The sequence below is a fragment of the Electrophorus electricus genome, chromosome 15 (genome assembly GCF_041902795.1).
Source record: "Electrophorus electricus isolate QZ-2024a chromosome 15, ASM4190279v1, whole genome shotgun sequence".
Taxonomy (NCBI): domain Eukaryota; kingdom Metazoa; phylum Chordata; class Actinopteri; order Gymnotiformes; family Gymnotidae; genus Electrophorus; species Electrophorus electricus.
In genome coordinates this window covers 18,359,081-18,377,867 of record NC_137511.1, presented here as the reverse complement: position 1 = coordinate 18,377,867, position 18,787 = coordinate 18,359,081, and the positions used below count along the sequence as shown (strand labels likewise).

Here is an 18,787-nt window from a genome sequence, read left to right as displayed (position 1 = left end):
AAAATATTGTTCGGATTAGGGGAACAGCTCTTTCCTGGTTTAAATCTTACCTAGCTGGATCTTTCCTTTTAGCTGTGCTTTAGATCTGCTGGAGTCCATCATTGCACGTTATAATTCTCTAATTTACACACCCTCGTACCTGGACATGCCTAATCTAGTCTCTCTTTCTGCCGAGGTACACCTACCCCTGATGTCGTGATGTTGTTTCTGAGCCTCATCCCGTCTCAGCTGCCAAGGCTACTCCTACCACCCTCTGATACCCCCTGCTGTAGCCCACCACACGCCACCCCAGCCAACTACTCTCCGTTGCCCTTAATGGGCGTTCTCTTGCGGGACGGGTCTCAGACACAGGTACACCTTACAACAGAGAGCAGCACATTTAGAAAGTTGGACTTGACATTAATTGCTTATTTTTTCAATTTTTATTTCTTTTTCTCCTAAAATTATTATTGTGGTGACCGTTGTTGGCCAGAGGAGGATAGGCGCCCCCCTTTGAGTCTGGGTTCCTCTCAAGGTTTCTTCCTCGTGCTCTATTGGGAGTTTTCCATGCCACTGTTGCCCTTGGCTTGCTCACTGGGGGCTTCGACATTTGTAAAGCCCTTTTGTGACAACATCTGTTGTAAAAAGCGCTATATAAATGAATTTTGATTGATTGTTTGATTGACTTTTTTTTCTTTGTGAGGCTTTGCAGTGGTTCAAATCTGTTATGTAGATGAAGTGATGTATTGTGCTGCAGTCTCTGAGCATCTGTGTTAGCTTTAGCAATAGCAGTAGATGAACTGATCATGGTATTGGGGTAGAAGACAAGACTGGACCCACCGTTCATTCCTGTCATCAGTACTCACGGTAGCGGTTTGTTTATAGTAGAGTAGAGTAGAGTAGAGTAGAGTAGAGTTCCCACTATAGCAAACCCAAACCACACCCTCCCATTTTCACACTGTGCAGGTCTAATTCCATCCATGGAATTAAAAGGAACATAAAAGGAATTTAACCCACCTCCTTCATAACAAGCTAAAGACACCTTTCAGAAGTGCACCAGTATACACAAAGGAATTCTCAAAATACATCTCTGCTTGACAGTAGAACAGCAGTTTACGTTCCCATCAGTAAAAATGTTAGGGAGAAGGAAAATTGTGATGGCTGAGCTCAATTGCGCCCAAACCACCAAAGAGTCAGGAAATTGGATTAAGATAATAAATCAGATCAATTTTTGGCGTCAAAAAATATAAAGCGATGTTTCACAAAGCAATGTTCCAATGCTTGTATCGCCTTATTAAAGTCGCATGATCGATGGCGTCTGAAGCTTCACTCAGCACATGTCCATATCACTGCTTCAGAACCAGTTCATTCATTCATTTGAGGACACAATGACTAAAAAGGCACAAAACCGTCGCACTGTAACGACTCTGCAAGACACTCGCAGATAAAATGAGCCGTGGTTTTAAGGGATAATCCAACACAGTAGTCAAAGTACAGGCAATGGTCAGAATGAGAATCATAGAACTAACAGAGCCAGAGTGCATCACAAACAGGATATAAACAGTCCAAAGTCGAAATCCAGAAGGACAATCTAATCAGCCAGACAAAACCAAACAGGGTAGGCAAAGGCAGGAGAGCAATCAAACAAAGAACAGAAATACCGTAAGACAATTGGAAATGCCGCTCGGTATGCACTGACCGTTCAAGTGGCAATGCTTTGCAAAGTGTGTCTGGTGATGACAAGTATAAATAGGCAGTGGAAATGAGTAGCAGGTGATATCAGTAGTCCGGTGATGATTAACGTGTGTATGGTTGGTGATTGGCTGGATGTTCGTCTTCATCTGAATACTGGGAGTTGTAGTTCTTTAAGGAAACTGGTGGCATGACGGTACCCCTCCAAGGAGTCTGGGATGGCTGAGGAACAAGGGTGCCTGTGATGGCCACCACCCCCACAGCCAGAAACCATCACGCTGTTACGGGATCCCATGGATGACCCCTAGGACTCGGAGCAGGCTTGTCTGGGAACTGGACGTGAAAATCAGACAGCCGACCAGGTTCCAGGATGCCACTGCGGGGAACCAAACTCTGCTCCTCGGGGCCAAAACCTTCCCAATCCACCAAATACTGGAAAGAACACCCTCCTCCTAGAGTCCAGGATGCGTCGTACTGCGTAAACCATGGTCATGTCATACTCAATCGGTGGAAGCAGGGGCATCACTGGACAACACCTCATCCAACGGACCTGAACCCACAGGCTTGAGCAAAGACACATGGAAAGAGCGAGATATCCGGTAATGGGGCGGTAGATTCAACTGGTAGGTGACATCATTTATATGCTTGAGTATTCTGAATGGGCTGATGAATTTAGGGCTCAGCTTATGGCAGGACCCAGAGGAGGGAAAATCCCTTGTATACAGCCAAACCTGATCCCTGGATTGGTATACCGGAGTCACACCACTGTGCTGATCAGCCTGCTCCTTGTAGCTGATTGATGCGTTGGTGAGTCTCCTCCCACACTCTCGTTGCGCCTCATCAAGATACAAACAGTCCAAGGTTGAAATCCAGAAAGAATCTAAACAGGAAGACAAAACCAAACGAGGCAACCAAAAACAGGAGAGTAATGGGACAAAGAACAGAAATACCGTAAGACAATCTGAAATAATGCAGTTCAAGTGGCAATACTTTTCAAATTTGTCTGGTAATGACAGCTATAAATAGGCAGTGGAAATGAGTAGCTGGTGAATTTTAGAGGTTTTATCACACTGGACAGAAAATGCTACACATTTAATCCAGTGCCGATGTGGAGGAGTATATATTTGGGAAACATCTCAGTCTCTTAAACTGCATATCATTTACATTTATGGCATGTGGCTGACACTTTTATCCAAAGCGACTTACAACTATGACTGCATACAACTTGAGCAATTGACGGTTAAGGGTCTTGCTCAGGTGTCAGAAGAGGCGACCTTTACCACATTAGGGAAAAGAAAGTAACTACATGGATTTTATTTATCAGGAAAAGCTTATTTCCTGAAGGGATGAACCAGGAGGCGTTCATTAACGCGTGTCTTTAGAGTGTCCGTCTGTTTGTGCATCTCTGTGGAGGCTTGTCTTTTTAATTTTGCCTAAGATGTATTTTTGATGTTTTTTTTTTTTTCTCCCACAAACATGCTAGAACAGCTGAGGTTGTTCAATTCAGGTATGTAAGCTTCCTATTAGCTGAATCTGAACCGTCCTTTGTTCTGACTGGAAGCTTCTACCAAGACAGGGATGTCGCTGCCATTTCTGCTGGTTGTGTTTAAGCCACAATCTTTATTCCCTCCGAACCTGATGACAGCCTATATGCCTAAATGTGATGGCCTAAATAAAGTGTGGCTTTTCATTCTTTAATCATCAAGTGATTTCACCCTTTTCTGAAGTTCTCTTCTAAGCATTTTGGTTATGCTTGTGAAGTTGTGCCAGATCACTCTTTCCAAGAAATGCCATTTTGAATACTTAAGAAATCACAAAGGAAGCAAGCATTGGTGCACAACTTGCAAAAAAACCCTGTAACTATTTTGGAACTATGCAAAAGAAGAAATGCTGTTATCAAGAAATGCATGCAATAGAATTATGTTTAAGCCACTGTCTTGAATTCTTTGAATATTACATTTAAACCCTATTTTTAGCCTATGTTTAGCAAAGATGTTTCATTCTGTTATCCATTTTTGTTTTGTGTTTATTCTACTTTAGAAGATGAATATGCGGGGTGGGAAAATATGTACACATAAATGATTGAATTCTTAGTAAATTCTTCTTTTTACATTCCATTTGAATTTGAACAGTGAGAAACATTTGGATTTGTCTGTTTGCTTATGACACAAATAAAAGAAGACAGAGGTTTCACTCCAGGTTTTCTACCTCTAAAAATGTCATAGCCTGTAAGGTTAGAAACTTAGCCAATATAAAGGGGTCACCATTTATGGCAGCCATTGTCACAATAGCTATTTCAGTAGCTACAGTATCCATCTTATAGAAAACAGTTACCCTGAAATCACCTACTGCTAAATAATGACAGATTTTACATCTGCTCTACTAACCCCCAGCAAGTCGGCCAAGCAATCAAACTCGTTATTGTGCTCGAGCCCTAGGGTCGCGAGCGCAGGCGCGTGCGAGTCCCGTGCTCGGGTTAACGATTTGCGCCCTGTAGCGGTGGTGGCATACCAGTACCTGTTTTATTTCAATTTCTTTCCATTTTTGCAAGAAAAAAAAAGAAACATCTAGATATTAGTTTCAGATATGATGGTGTGATTGTTAAAATAAATATTCACAATTTTTTACCTTTTTTTTTTCAAATAGTTGTAAATAAACGTGCAACGAACTCAATCAGATACGTTTGTGAGCAGATCGGACGCGTATAAACCAATCAGATAGCGTTGGAATTCAGCTAACCAATAGTATTCAATTATACTGAATACTTGACCAATCCAAAGGCACGGTGTTGCTTCCAAAACGCCGAAGGCTTTATGCGAATGACCTAGCGCGCTAGCTACATGTAAACACTCACTCTTACCTAAAATAACAGTAAATTCAGGTAAGCATCCTTTTCAAATTATGTGTTTTAGTTGGAGTAGTTGAGGTGACTACTTAAATCGTCAGCTCATCCACAAATACATGTGGCAAGGACCAGGCTTAGTCTTGTGGCTATCTTTTTGTTGGGGAATCTTTATCTAGCCACTAGCTAGCCAACTAGCTGGTTAAGTTAGCTTGGCAACAAAGTTTGTTTTTTTTTTTTATATAAACAATATAAACTATATATATATGTCTTTCTCAGTTTTTGAAGGCGCTATGAAGGTGGTGAACCTAAAACAAGCCATTCTCCAAGCGTGGAAGGAGCGCTGGAGTGCCTACCAGTGGGCCATCAACATCAAGAAGAACTGTCCCAAAGGCGCGACGTGGGATTACATCAACCTCGCAGGTCTCCGGTATCCTCCATCATCCTCCATCCTGTTACGGATCATGGCAACAGCGTTTACGGGAGACCACGCCTTGCGCCCTTCTGTTCGCGTAGAAGCTGCACCTAGTGTGGGCGTCGTATTGAAGTAAACTGATTTTGTTGGATGGTACATTTGTAATACATAACTGCTGCATCTGTTTTTCTGGAGTAGACGCGTTGCTGGAGCAGGCGATGATTGGACCTTCTCCGAACCCCCTGATTCTCTCTTATTTGAAGTATGCCATCAGTTCTCAGGTCAGTGTCTTAAATGAAATCTGTGACACAGTTGACCTTCTCCAGGCCTCGGGGGAATAGTGTTTTTGAAACTTCTTTACCAAGGAGCTGTGTTTCTCCTGTAAACCAATCACATGGCTTTATACTAATATACAGATACTGGGAATGTCCTTGAACAACTGTTGCTCTCTCAAAAAGCCCACCTAAACTCTGAGACATGGCCTTATGTGATATGAAAATTTAAGTATTCATTGGTTATATTTAGATTTAATATGAATCCCTTATACAACATTGATTCATGCAGCATATATAAACAACTACACGCCACAAGTTTAACCAGTTAATCATTGTAATTTTATTAATTCCTACTACATTTAGAACATTTTACCATATATGTGAGTTATGGAATTTATATCACATTTTTTTTGCATTTCAAACACCTAGATTTGGTTTTCCAGACCTAGTCCCAGAATATCTTGCAGTACCAGTGGTGAATCACAATGAGAAATTTGTTTTGGCATAGTTTTAAGCATTACCAGGGTCAAAGAATTGGCCAGCATGTGAAGCTGGAGTCTTTCATTTGTTACCTCTGAATGTATTGCCTATAGTTAAAATTTCATTAGTGGTCATGCAGTATGAAACTCATTTTAGAGTCAAGGAGTAGTGCAGTATTACCAATGTTTAAGAATTAAAATTTGGGGGTAATTCTGTTTTTCTATCCACTGATAACTGCTGAGTTTCAAACAGTGACCGATGGTATGATTCATATCGTATTTAAAAATCTATTTGAAGGGGAAGATAGATTGCAAACTGAATTGAATCAAAGCTGGCACGGCAGCTGCAGTGCGATGTGTAGATGTCACACTCGAGGTGACTTGGAACAGTGTGTACAGCATTCACTGACTCCCAGCGCAGAGTCCTTCACATGCTGCGTTGCTCCTCTTTCCCCTGTAGATGGTGTCCTACTCCAGTGTTCTCACTGCCATTAGTAAGGTTGGTATTCATTCATCAGCTTTTTCTCATCCCATTTGAAACTTGCTGTGTAATATGGAGACCAGTGGAAAATAAAAATATGGTCTCTCTGACTGTGGTTTAGACACACTATAGCAATGCACGTGTCGTCTCCAAGACAGCAGTTTAGACACACCGTACTACAGCGCCTAGTGATGTGTCTGCAGTCCCAATATAAGAGAATAACTATATGACAGTTTGTATATGTTCATCCACAGTTTGAAGATTTCTCACGGGAGCTTTGCATCAAATCACTCTTGGAGATCATGGACATGTTCTCCCACTGTCTCAGGTGTGATGTAGCTTGTCATATGAGCTATAAACTGTAAAAGCTCTGAGAGATGTTGTATGCATGTCATTTTATTATTAAGTGGTGTTAAATATAGTAATAAACAGCAACAGAATTAATGTAAGACAGCAAAATCTAAGCTCAAAAGTCAGGAATGAAATGCAGTGACATGAAACTGTTGAGTTATTAGGGGGTGTGGCTGGCATTCTGAGTAATGTACCAAATTGTTCACTGAAGTAAAAGTACCCAACCAAAAAAGCCAATTATTGAAGTATGCAATGAAATCATTCTTGATTGTCACTGAAAGTAACCAGTTGATTCTATATATTAGTGTACAGTTTGTTTATGGTAGATTTTTCCTTTAAGCTAATAGATAGTATAGTTCTTTGTCTGTGTTGCTCAATCACATCTATACTGTCTTGGATCACAACTGATACAGCAAATGGTGTGTTCTATCAAGACCAAAATCATGGGATTTAGTCCCAAGGAGCACATGTAACTGTCACACTGATAAATATGCAAGCTTCGTTTGCCAAATGCGGTAAATGTAAATGTCCTGACCCAGCTGTCCTGCCTGCCGCTGTGCCCAGCTGCCACGGTAAAGCGGAGGAGTGCATTGGCCTGTGTCGGGCCCTGCTGGGTGCCGTGGTGTGGCTCCTGCAGGGCTGCGCCTGGTACTGTGAGAGGCTGAGGGATCCAGGGGCTCTGGCCAGTGGAGAGGCCAGCCTCAGGGCCTGTCAGGAACGCCTGGAGAGCCTACTGCTGAGGACCAAGAATAGAGCCCTGGTGCACATCGCCCGCCTGGAGGAACAGGGTAAGCGGCGGCCCGTGTGAGGAGTGTGGGTTGGCGAAGCTAGTGTTTACTACTTTAAAAGCAGCCAAGCATGAAAACTGATTGTTGAAATTTAGAAAATCGTACTGTACACAGCCATGAAAGTTTTCATTTTGATTTATAAGTCAGTGTTTGTGAATAGCTGCACTTGAATTTGACCTCTGCTTTGCCATAATTATAAATTCTTAAAAGGTGTTGTTGCTGCAGTATCAGTATCACTACTGGTGTGTGTGTGTGTGTGTGTGTGTGTGTGTGTGTGTGTGTGTATATATTTTTTCTTCTGTGAATGTTTGCTTGGTGAGCACTCTGAAATGAACTCTACATTTTCTGGTTGATTAACTTACCAAAACAAGTTACTACATCATGGCAGGTGCTCTGCTCTGTTATTTCAGGTGGTTTAAAACCCAAATGCAACCCTAACCCAGTGCTATTTCTACCCCATACCATTGTGCAGCTTCATGGACCAATGTGGAACAAGCTTTAATCAAGCTCACCGAGAATCTTGGCAGCTTGACAAATCAGACGTTGAGAAGTAAGCTGGAAGAGTGTGTTTCATTGGTCAAAAGGTGAGAATTGTGGCTGCCCTTCTGTCCTGCACACACGGTGTGTGGCTACTAAAAATGACGTCCATTAAGCAGTTTTCTGGAAGTTTGCTGCTTTTGAAGAAGCATGGACATGTATTTATAGTTTTCCTAGAAATACTAGTTCTCCAAAACAGTATGATGTTGCGCTTAATGAAACTTGGTGCGTTTGGCGAGAACTCGGGCCAAACCAGCAAAGAAGTGAAAATGAAGCCGCTGACCCAAGTTCGCACAAGCAGAGCCACTTCGTCTGTTCCGTTAGTATCCCACAGATGCTGTGTATGCAGTGTGAGCCTCCGGTCCAGACATCCTTTCCTTCCGTGCACGCCTTTGTCATGCTCGAGGGAACCATGAACCTGACTGGCGAGATCCAGCCCCTCGTCGAGCAGCTCATGATGATCCGCAGGATGCAGGTGCGCTCGGACTACAACTCCGAGAGTTCATAGCGTCATCCGTGGCTGTGCTGCACAGGTTCACGTGGGCGCCTCTCTCTCTCGGTAGCGTATTCCTGCGCCACTGTTCGTGCTAGAGGTCTGGAAGGCCTGCTTCACTGGGCTCATCGAGTCTCCAGAGGGCACAGAGGAGCTCAAGTGGACCGCCTTCACGTTCCTCAAGGTCTGTGACGAGCAGGGCAGACCACCTTTCGTGCCAAGGCATTATGCACATTCTGATTGGCTGTTGGAATGAGGTATAATGAAGAAGAATGTCGATGTCTTGACTGCGCTAAGCAGTGTCTTGACTGCGCTCTCCTGTGGGCTTGTTTTCTCCTCAGATCCCCCAGGTCTTGCTCAGGCTGAAGAAGTACCCACAAGGAGAGAGGGTGCAGTTCCCTTTACATCAATGACCCTTGGGCTTGACTTTATATGACATATTATAAATATGTATATACATAGCTCACAAATATGGATGTGTCTCTATTCTCATTTCCCATAAACATTCAAAAATGTGTAAAAAGTTACATACAAGTTAAAGCATTTTATGAGGGCATCATATGTTGGCGTTCTTGTTTAAAAGCTTTTGTCTTTCAGTGTTACTGATCTAGATATGGGCACTTGCGTACACACACAACCGCACCGACACCTTTTGGTTTACACACACACACACACACTGCTGCACTATCAAATACTAACTATTGTGCTCTGGTCAGGACTTCATGGAGGACGTGCACGTGGCGTTTGAGTACCTGCTAAAGCTCACTCCACTACTGGATAAGGCAGACCAGAGATGCAAGTATGTAACATCAGACACAGGGAGACTGTCTACCTCGGACATGGGGAGAGGGGGCGAATGTGTACCACTCATAAATGAGTCAGTGAGAGGATAAAATAAAGGAAAGACAACTTAGAAGAATCAGTCATGCAACAGGACATGCTTTTCAAATCTGATAAATGAACATTTGTGTGGCCCTGGTGTCAGCAAGTGTATTTTGGCTTCTGTTGCTTATAGTTTCCAGCAATTTATACTTTTAAATATTGTCTCATGGTCTGTGTGTGTGTGTGTATAGCTGTGATTGCCTGAGTCTGCTGCTTCAGGAGTGCAATAAGCTCGGTTTGCTGTCGGAGTCCAACACAGCCATTCTCACAGCCAAACGGTATGCCCTCTTCCTTACAACATGCTGCAACTCCCAGACTCACCTGCTGCTTCCTCCGTGCACCGCTCTCTCTTGTTCTCTTCCACCATCTCTGTCCTCTCTCCTTTTTCTCTTTATCTTTCTCTCTCTCTCTCCCTCACGCTTTTCTCTCTGCGTGTCTCTTTCCTTTCGCTACCTGTCCCTATCTCTCTCTCTTTCTCTCTTCATCCTCTGTTTCTCTCCGCCCGTCTCACCCTTTTGCACTGCGTCTCCTCCTGCAGGACTCAGGACCGAGAGCATGCCCCAAAGCTGAAGACTACAGAGAATGCCAACATCCAGCCCAACCCTGGCCTCATCTTGCGCGCGGAGCCCACCGTCACCAACATTCTCAAGGTGCCCAGCGCTGAACTGCTCCAGCTCGCACCACAGCACATCAGTACATACCCTCCATCCGCGCGAGCTGGCGGAGTCCCGAGGGAGCCGCCTCCGTTACTCCTTTGCTAAAACTATTTTGAACTCTCTTGAATGTGGAATCAAATCTGTTTTGAGGTTCAGGTCACAGATACTTAATCTCTTTATTTCTGCACATGCAGACCGTAGACGCGGATCACTCCAAGTCTCCGGAGGGGCTGCTGGGAGTCCTGGGCCACATGCTGTCGGGGAAGAGCCTGGACCTGCTCCTGGCCGCCGCCGCCGCCACTGGGAAACTCAAGTCTTTCGCACGCAAGTTCATTAAGTAAGCGAATGCTCGCACTTCAGAGCTGTACCCTATAACCCAGCGCCTTATTAAACGTGTTAGAGTGTCCGTGCCCTGCGTTAATAAACGCGCTAACGAGCATCGATACCCCGCGTTAATAAACGCGCTAACGAGCATCGATGCCCCGCGTTTGCAGCTGTTTACTGGTGTTGTGCAGTTAATGGTCACTGTGGAACAAGTGACATCTGGATAGCTAGTGTCACCTCCAACCTTATCGACCCTTATCAGGGTAGTTCTCCAGGAGATGACGTGGTCAGTGTCATGCACCTTTGACCTGTATAAGAGATCGCGTTAACACCACTCGCACCGTGAAGCCGTTATGCTGATTTTGTTATTTTCCTGCAGGTTGAACGAGTTTCCGAAACATATCACTGGTGAAGGATGTGAGTGGTTGGTCACTACAATTCCTGTTAGCCAGTCAAATTGAAAAAGCCAAATTTTTAAATAAGTGAGTTAATTGTGCTGGAGCATAGAATGTAAGTTACAGCAGTGTAACTTTTTTTTTTGTTTATTTTTTCTTTAGCCAAGTCTGCTTCTGTGAGAGCACTGCTGTTTGATATTTCCTTCCTCATGCTCTGTCATGTTGTCCAGACATATGGATCAGAGGTAAGTGCTTACACGCACGCGCGCGCGCACACACACACACACACACACACACACACACACACACACACACACACCCCTACCTTTCATGATGCACATGTATGGCAGGGATCTTGTTTAACAAGTTTTTTTCCACCCACCGCGTGTGTGTGTGTTATGGGTCCTGAGGGTAGTGAAAGTAGAGTGGACAGTTATGTGTGATGTGCAATAGCTTTGTGAGTCATTATCAGTGGAGAGGCAACAGAAGCTTCCCTGCAAATCCGCTGTCTGTGCCATCCAAAGTCTGTATCGGCTGGAAACTAAACTTTCTATAAGCATGTGTAGTTTTGTTAGATGTAACAAAAGCAAAAATCATAAATACGTTTTTCCCCCACAGTTCCATGTCCCTCTCAGTTCAGTTAAAATCTCTCTGCTTGACACTTTCCACAGTGGAACGTTCTAGACACTTAATGGATGGTAGCAGGGAGAAACTCCCTGAGACAGCAACAGGAAGAACGTTTAAGATGAGGCAGAGCTCACATGCAGAAACCGTCTTCCAATGGGTATTACTGAATAGTGGGATTTTCACATGACATCTTCAACCACAGGATTAAACAAGACCTCTCTTGCTCTCTCTCTCTCTCTCTCTCTCTCTCTCTCTCTCTCTCTCAATTCAATTCAGTGTTGCTTTACTGGCATGACAAATATTCACCTTTTGTATTTCTAAAGCTTTGATGAAGAAATTAACATGTTAAAGAAAAGATGACAACAATCATACAGCCACTACCAATAATGGTGACAACAATAATAGTGATATTATAACTAAATAACAGTACTTCTATTACCATTATTACTTCCAACATTACCTCCATAACGTAAAATAATGGGGATGATGATGATGTTCATCTACTACTACTAATAATGTAAGTCTGTATCCCTGGTATCTGACATGGTCACGCACTGTCCCTCAGACTGTGGCAGGAGTGAACATACAGCGCTTCCAGTGTGCTGAACTCTTTATGTTCACCAAGAACATATGGCAGCTTCTCCTCATCGGGGAGATTTTTAAACTCAGGGAATATGTGACTAATTTTGGTAAAGAATTTAGTTCTAATCTGAGAACTAACTTCTTCTAGTCCTGGCACTGTCTCTGCTCTTTAGATAAGCAGGACTATTTTATGTCTGCCGGTCTCTATGGCCAGGCGGTGGTCACTGGGTCTGTAGTTGGTCAGGATTGACCCCAGTTTTGGATCAGGCAGCGTTCTTAGGTAACTGTTGAATTAAAAAAAACCCCATTTCTTTCTCTCTCTCTCCCTCTCTCTCTTTCTCCTTGTCCATCCCTGTCATTTTTCCCTCCCTCAGGTGATCCTGTCGGAGCCCAGTCTGTCGGGCGAGCCGCCGTTCTTCGAGACGTGGCTCCTGATGTGCATGCCGGAGGAGGGGAAGACTCTGAACCCGGAGCACCCGTGTTTCCGGCCGGAGCCCGGCAAGGTGGAGAGCCTGGTGGCGCTGCTCAACACCTCCTCTGAGATGAAGCTTGTGTGAGTAATTTCCCTCGTGGATCAGACACTTCAAACGCAGATGCAAAACCACGTCCCGGGTGTTACGGGGTCGTCCTTTCCACACCTAACCGGGTTGTTGTTAATCCCAAAATGCATGGTTCTGCATGTGGAAGACTGACGGCACGTGTACATATGATTTTTGGACTGACTTTGTTATATATAAAATCCCATATATTGTCAGTTTATCACTCTAGTTCTGTTATATTGCGGATGCGTGAAGGTGGGGTGGGGTGGTGAAGACCAACGCAGTAGTGTACAGCTTTGCTTTACAAAAGTGCTAACTTCACCAAAGCTAGGCTAACATGTAGCTGTGGCTGGTTCCTTTATTTACGGTCAGATTTGATTACGTTTTTCAGTGCGTTTGATAGCTGTTGATTGTGATAAAGTTAGAAACATGCTCGGGGGAGCAGAATTAGCTCAGTGGTAGCTCAGCAGTTAAGGCACTTGACTTGTAACCGGAAGGTTGCTGGTTTAAGCCCCACCACTGTTGGGGCCCTTAACCCTCAATTGCTCAGTCATAATTGTAAGTCGCTTTGAATAAAAGCATCAGCTAAAGTACCGAGCCAGCAAAGCACCGAGCCGGAGACTTGGCCCCGTGCGGCCGCGTCCCGGGAGTGGAGAAATGGAGGCATCCTAATACAATCTAGCAGTCCAGAGGAAGGGGGCCGTGAGCTCCAGCCTCCAGTTTGGTGGGTCGCAGGGCACAACAGGGAGGCTGGTCACTGGCAAGAGGAACGTGAACAGGTCAAAAACGAGCAGCCTGGAATAGGTGGGAGTGGCTTTGAATCTGTGCTTTGAAAAAGCAATGGTGGGCAAACCACCTGTTCATACTGTGATTAACCGTGTTACAACCCTAATAATGCCCTGCCCATACTTTTCTCCCACTCCAATAAAATCCATTTTGGTTTAGGATTTACCTCAATTTTAGACACACATGGCAGTGATGGGCATGAGTAATATATTGTACAGCCCTGATTGGTGGTTTATTAGTTATGTTGTTGTCATGGTTTTTACACGTTACGCTTACGGGTAGTTACATGTTGTAATTGAACATGTTATATTGCACACCGCAGCACACATGAATATTGTAATTATATGCATATCTCAAATAATATGTACCTTGTTATGAAGTCCCACATTTGTTTGACTATGCGCAGGCAGTGGTAATAATTAGAGCTTTAAAAAAATACTTTTAATGAATAACTGTGGCAAGGAGCAAATTCCCTGAGACAGCAACAGGAAGTTTGATTCATTGAGGTCTCAAAGTTTGCACCTTGGGCTTATAGATCTCTTCACAGACACACACACACACACACAGCGGTGCACGATCGCTAGCTGTTTGCATTATTTCCTGAAAGGTATAAGAAGTGCGACGACCTAACCACCCCACTTAGAGGTGTTTGTGGGTTGGTGTCTGACTGGAAGTGCCTTGGTTTCTCTGAAAGGCCTGAATCAGCAGCATGAATCAGCAGCATTGCAGTGTTGCAACCGCGCAGGAGGGTGCAGAGTTGGCTTTGTGCTAACACTCGCTTGGAGCGGGCTGACAGGGCAGACCCTAGCGTGAGGGGCCCTGGACGGCCATCTTGGTTTTTCTTTTCCTCTCTTTCTCTCGTTTGCGTTTGTTTTACTCCTCAGTGTTAAATCTTCAAGGGATGAATGCACACGGTAGCTGCCATAGTCGAGCCGTTGACGGACGAGTCCGCCACAGACCCAGGTCGCATTCCGTGTATTCACCACATACTGCAGCAGACTGTGGGGTTGAAATCAGAGTCACGGTGGGATCGTAAATGGGTCACTCTGTGCGTCTTCCTCATACGATAACGCAATGCGTACTGATCCGCGCCTGGGCCTCTGTGACTCCTCCCAAAGTAGCTGCTATGGTTGGGTGTTTGCTATTGTTAATGGTTTTTTTTGTTTGTTTGTTTTTTGTCTTTTTCCGTCCTTTCCCAGTCAGATGAAGTGGCACGAGATATGTTTGGGCACGCCTGCCGCTATCCTGGAGGTCCTGAATGCCTGGGAGAACGGAGTGTTGTCAGTAGAAGCGGTGCAGGTACTCTGGAATCCCTCCCCTCGTTTACCCCTCGATAGCCATGCTTCCTCAGCACGCTGGCCTTCGCTCCTCTCACTATTCAACCCTCCACTCCCTGACCATCCACAGAAGATCACTGACAACATCAAAGGGAAGGTGTGCAGCATGGCTATATGCGCAGTGGCCTGGTTGGTGGCTCACGTTCGGATGCTGGGATTGGACGAGAGGGAGAAACCTCAGACTATGATTCGCCAGCTCATGACCCCGCTCTACGGAGAAAACACGCTGCAGTTTTACAACGAACGGTGTGTCTCTCACTCTCACTCACTCACACACACTATATTTAATTTTATTTTACACTCATTTTATTCTTCTCCATTTAGCTGTTCCGTACAAATAAAATCAATTTGTAAAATGTATAGTAAATTCTTTTTTTTAAATGTTCATAAAATAATGAAAATCAGCTGCCAGAAAACTCCATTGCTTCACTAACCTCGACACGTTTCAGTAGTCCTGATGCATCCTGGTTTACTTCACTGAGGCTCAGTCTGTGTTAGATATGAAAATGCTGTTTTAATGAGAATTTAACGAATTCTTTCAAATTTGTCTTTCATTTCTGTTGTATTAAATTTAATTCAATTAGAATTCATTTAATGGCCTTGTTAAAGTGCCACACAGAACATCATATAGAAGGTCAACTTCATGTCCTCTTCTATGAAGCCACTACACACACACACACAAGTGCGCTGAGAAGCAGTCTTGACCAACGCTTGTGTGTTGATTGTGTACATGATCGACCAATCAGGGCGTGCGAGAAGGTGGGAGAAGGCTATAAAGCATGGCCAAAGAAACGCAAAAACAGCTGCACGACAGCAGAAAGCAAACGTGTTGGTGGAAGGAAAGCCAAGTCCCAGATATTTTAGCCATTTTAGAAATCCCAGAGCGACAAATCTTTTTAGGTCCCAAAAAGAGGAAAAGAAAGGTGTGTTCACCCTAGCTAAAGTAGCGTGCTAGATACGACGTCACAGATGAGGCGAAGCCACGCCTGGTACGATTGTGTGCCTTTTTACCTTTGTACTTTCACAGAGAAGTCACAAAATACAAAGTTAATTGTACTATTAATAAACTGATAACCAGTTTGTTAGCTCATCTAAATCGGACATTGGTCACCGTCAAGAGACCGTTCAAGTGCAGTGGCATCGCCTACAGAGTGCACCGAAACAAGGCATCTTGTGTCTCATTTCTTCAGACAGCAGCACGTTTTGAGGACCCCCTCTCCCTCTCTCCCTCTCAGAGTGGTCATCATGAGCTCCATCCTGGAGCGCATGTGCGCTGATGTCTTCCAGCAGACGGGTCAGTCCCTGCGGGGCATGGCGGAGGGCCAGCAGGAGCCCCTCCCGTACCGCGGGCTGCTCCCACCCCGCCAGCCCATCCGCCAGGCCCTGCACACCCAGTTCCGCCTGGTCCTTACAAAGGGCTGGGTTGATTCACATGCCCTGCACCTGTTTGAGAGCCTGCTTCACATGGGCGGAGTGTTCTGGTTCACCAACAACCTGGTCAAGGTGTGTGTATGTGGAAAAAAAAAGTTTACACCAGATTTAATTAGCCTTTTTTTTTTGTTGGTGTTTTAAAGCTGTGGATTGTTTTTTTTTTTTTGTGTGTGTGGGTGTGGTGTGGTGTGGTGGTGGTGGTGTGTTTTTTTTTTTTTTTTTTTTTTTTTTTTTTTTTTAACCCCAGGAGCTCCTGAAGGAGACCCGTAAAGAATGGGCCTTCCGTGTGGTGGAGCTCCTCTACAGCATATTCAGTTTGGACCTGCAGCAGATCACACTCACTCTCCTGGGCCATATTCTGCCCAACCTGCTAACAGACCCCGCCCACTGGCACAGCCTGGCAGACCCGCCGGGCAGAGCCCTCGCCAAGTAAGCCTCGCCGCCTCCGTAGGGCCCGCCTGCCGCGTACGACACACCTCCTTTTGTACCCTTTTATGGTGTACAGGCTTCTAGTCTCAAACGTCCTGGCTCTAGCTATGGACATTGGAGTCAGATGTGCCTAAACAAAAGCGAAGCTGTTGATAGATCCTTGGCAAATGAGGACTTCTGATTGGTGACTTTGCAGTTGATGTAAGCCTGCCGATTTGTCACAGGCTGGGATGTTGGGTTCGTACTAGAACATAGCTCAGCAGCTATGAGCAAGAACCAATCTACTTCAACAGAGGTACTTCAATCATGACCCCCAAAATCCAAAGACAACCCTAATGTTACATATTTTTCCATATTCTGGTTTCTTGAAATGGAGCTTCTTGGCCATGTGACATTTGCTAACTGGAAAGTTCTCGGCAGCATATTCCGGAACCAACTGAAAATAAGGGTTGTGATTCGCCACGAAACTGACACACTGTGTGTCTTTCTTCCACTTTCACTGTTTTCTCTCAGCCACTTTTATTTATTGTGGATTTTACTCTCAGTTTGTTCCTTGTTCTCTACAGTTAAGTGGCTCCTTTCCGTCTTTCTCAATGGGAGATGAAACCAGAAGTGTGCTGGGACAAGCGGGTGCCAGCTCATCCGGCTCTTAGTTTCAGGCTGGTGTTTTGGTTTTCCGGGCTGGCTTTTTCCTGTGTGTGGGACGGTGCAGCTGCCCATGTAGGGTTAAAGGTCACTACTCATGTCCTGGGCAGTGCCACATGCAGCAGTAAACCTCCTCACCTAATGGAGACCCCTAATGAGTGTCCTCCTGTCCTTCCGCCACAGTGTTGCGTTAGCAGCTGAGTTAAACTCCAGAGACTTGCGTGCATGTGTTTGTGAGAGATTTACCAGGCAGGGTGGAAATAACTTTCTTTGGGGTTTCCATGAATGTTGACTTTTGTTTTGACTCTGTGTGTGTGTGTGTGTGTGTGTGTGTGTGTGTGTGTGTGTGTGTGTGTGTGTGTGTGTGCATGCGTTTAGGCTCTCTGTGTGGTCTGCCCTCAGTTCCTACTCGTCTCACCATAAACTCCACACCTCGGTCCGACAGCGCAAAAGACAGCGAGAAGACATAGAGGTGTCGCCCCCGTTCTCTCTCCCACGCTCACACGCTCTTGTTCTCCGTCCGTTTTCTGAATCCTTCCTGTTCAACTGGCACAATTCTTGCACACAGATTGTGTCGGTACTCTCTTAGTCTCCCCCCTCAGGCCTCGCTCTCTCATTCCATGCCCACCTGGGCTCTGAGACCACTTCCTCTCATTGGTCCACAGGACTACAGCAGTCTGTTCCCACTGGACGATACGCAGCCGTCCAAGCTGATGCGTTTGCTGAGCTCCAACGAGGATGAGCCGGCTGTGTTGTCTAGCCCAGGTCAGTCCCCCCAGGGCAGTGAACTTTAACCCTGTGGTACATAGAGGTACCTCAAGGCTGCTTTACGTGCTTCAGCTGATTGGCTGTACCAGAGTCTGGATACTGAATTCAACAAACATAAGGTGTGAATACCGAGTGTGGGTTTGGGTGATGTCAAATATCTGTTATGGCAGAGATGACCTTTGCCCATATGCCTTGATTTCCTTACACTAGGTTTTTTTTTTTTTTTTACCTTTGACATTTTTTAGGTGACCGCACAATGAGTAGCTCACTGTCAGCTGCTCAGCTCCACACCGTCAACATGAGAGACCCCCTCAACCGTGTGCTGGGTCAGTGTTCTCTCTCTCTTTCTCTTTCTCTCTGTCTCTGTCTGTCTGTGTGTGTGTCACTCTCTGTCACTCTCCTTCATCTCTTTCTTAATCCGTGTGTGTAGCAAATCTGTTCCTGCTCATCTCCTCCATCCTGGGCTCCAAGACTGCTGGCCCTCATACCCAGTTTGTGCAGAGCTTCATCAAGGAGTGTGTGGAGTGTACTGAGCAAGGAAGTCGTGGGAGCATTCTTCAGTTTATGCCCTTTACTATGGTGAGGGAGCTAGCTTTCTCTCTCACACTCTCACACACACACACGCACGCACCCTCTAACCTTACTGGAATCATGCATGTTTCTGTTTGTTGGGGTGTGTGCGTGCGTATCTGTGCATGCGTGTGTCTTCCACAGGTGTCTGAGCTGGTGAAGCTTCACGTTCTGGCCAAACCCAGAGTCATCTTGTCAATCACGGATATGACCCTCCCTCTGGGCAGGAGAGTGGCCGCCAAAGCCATTGCTGCTTTGTAGAGTAGAAAACACACACACACACACACACACACACACACACATACACACACACACTGCTGGGTCTCATTGATGCTGGAGGCATGTGCTGGTGCTTCCCATTAGACAATAACAAAGCTGATAAACTGATTCATATTGTGTATATATTGCCCTTAAAAAAAAAAAACCCGAATAAATAAGGAGAAATTCACTTCTGATGTTTTTTATTTGTTTTGTTTTTAAGTGC

General features: G+C 45.0%; 1 protein-coding gene across 3 annotated transcripts; it reads left to right on the top strand.

Annotated features, from left to right (window-relative positions):
* Positions 1 to 4,174: 4,174 nt before the first annotated feature.
* med24 (mediator complex subunit 24) lies at positions 4,175 to 18,751 on the top strand. Of its 3 annotated transcripts, XM_027018637.3 has the most exons (26): positions 4,178 to 4,552; positions 4,793 to 4,936; positions 5,127 to 5,209; positions 6,143 to 6,181; positions 6,418 to 6,491; positions 7,079 to 7,302; positions 7,775 to 7,886; positions 8,164 to 8,314; positions 8,403 to 8,516; positions 8,674 to 8,721; positions 9,049 to 9,131; positions 9,406 to 9,492; positions 9,753 to 9,864; positions 10,065 to 10,207; positions 10,574 to 10,611; positions 10,752 to 10,834; positions 12,173 to 12,351; positions 14,323 to 14,422; positions 14,531 to 14,706; positions 15,696 to 15,963; positions 16,139 to 16,320; positions 17,344 to 17,437; positions 17,631 to 17,730; positions 17,979 to 18,059; positions 18,164 to 18,312; positions 18,448 to 18,751. In XM_027018637.3, the coding sequence occupies exons 2-26, from the start codon at positions 4,807 to 4,809 to the stop codon at positions 18,562 to 18,564; spliced, it is 2,967 nt and encodes a 988-aa protein (XP_026874438.1). In that variant the 5' UTR covers positions 4,178 to 4,552; positions 4,793 to 4,806; the 3' UTR covers positions 18,565 to 18,751. The 3 variants fall into 3 exon arrangements, 2 of the variants coding, with proteins under 2 accessions (XP_026874438.1, XP_026874440.1); XM_027018639.3 differs by lacking the exon at positions 4,178 to 4,552 and having other exon boundaries at positions 4,795 to 4,936; positions 7,054 to 7,302; XR_014117188.1 differs by lacking the exons at positions 17,344 to 17,437; positions 18,164 to 18,312; positions 18,448 to 18,751 and having other exon boundaries at positions 4,175 to 4,552.
* The last annotated feature ends 36 nt before the right edge of the window (positions 18,752 to 18,787 follow it).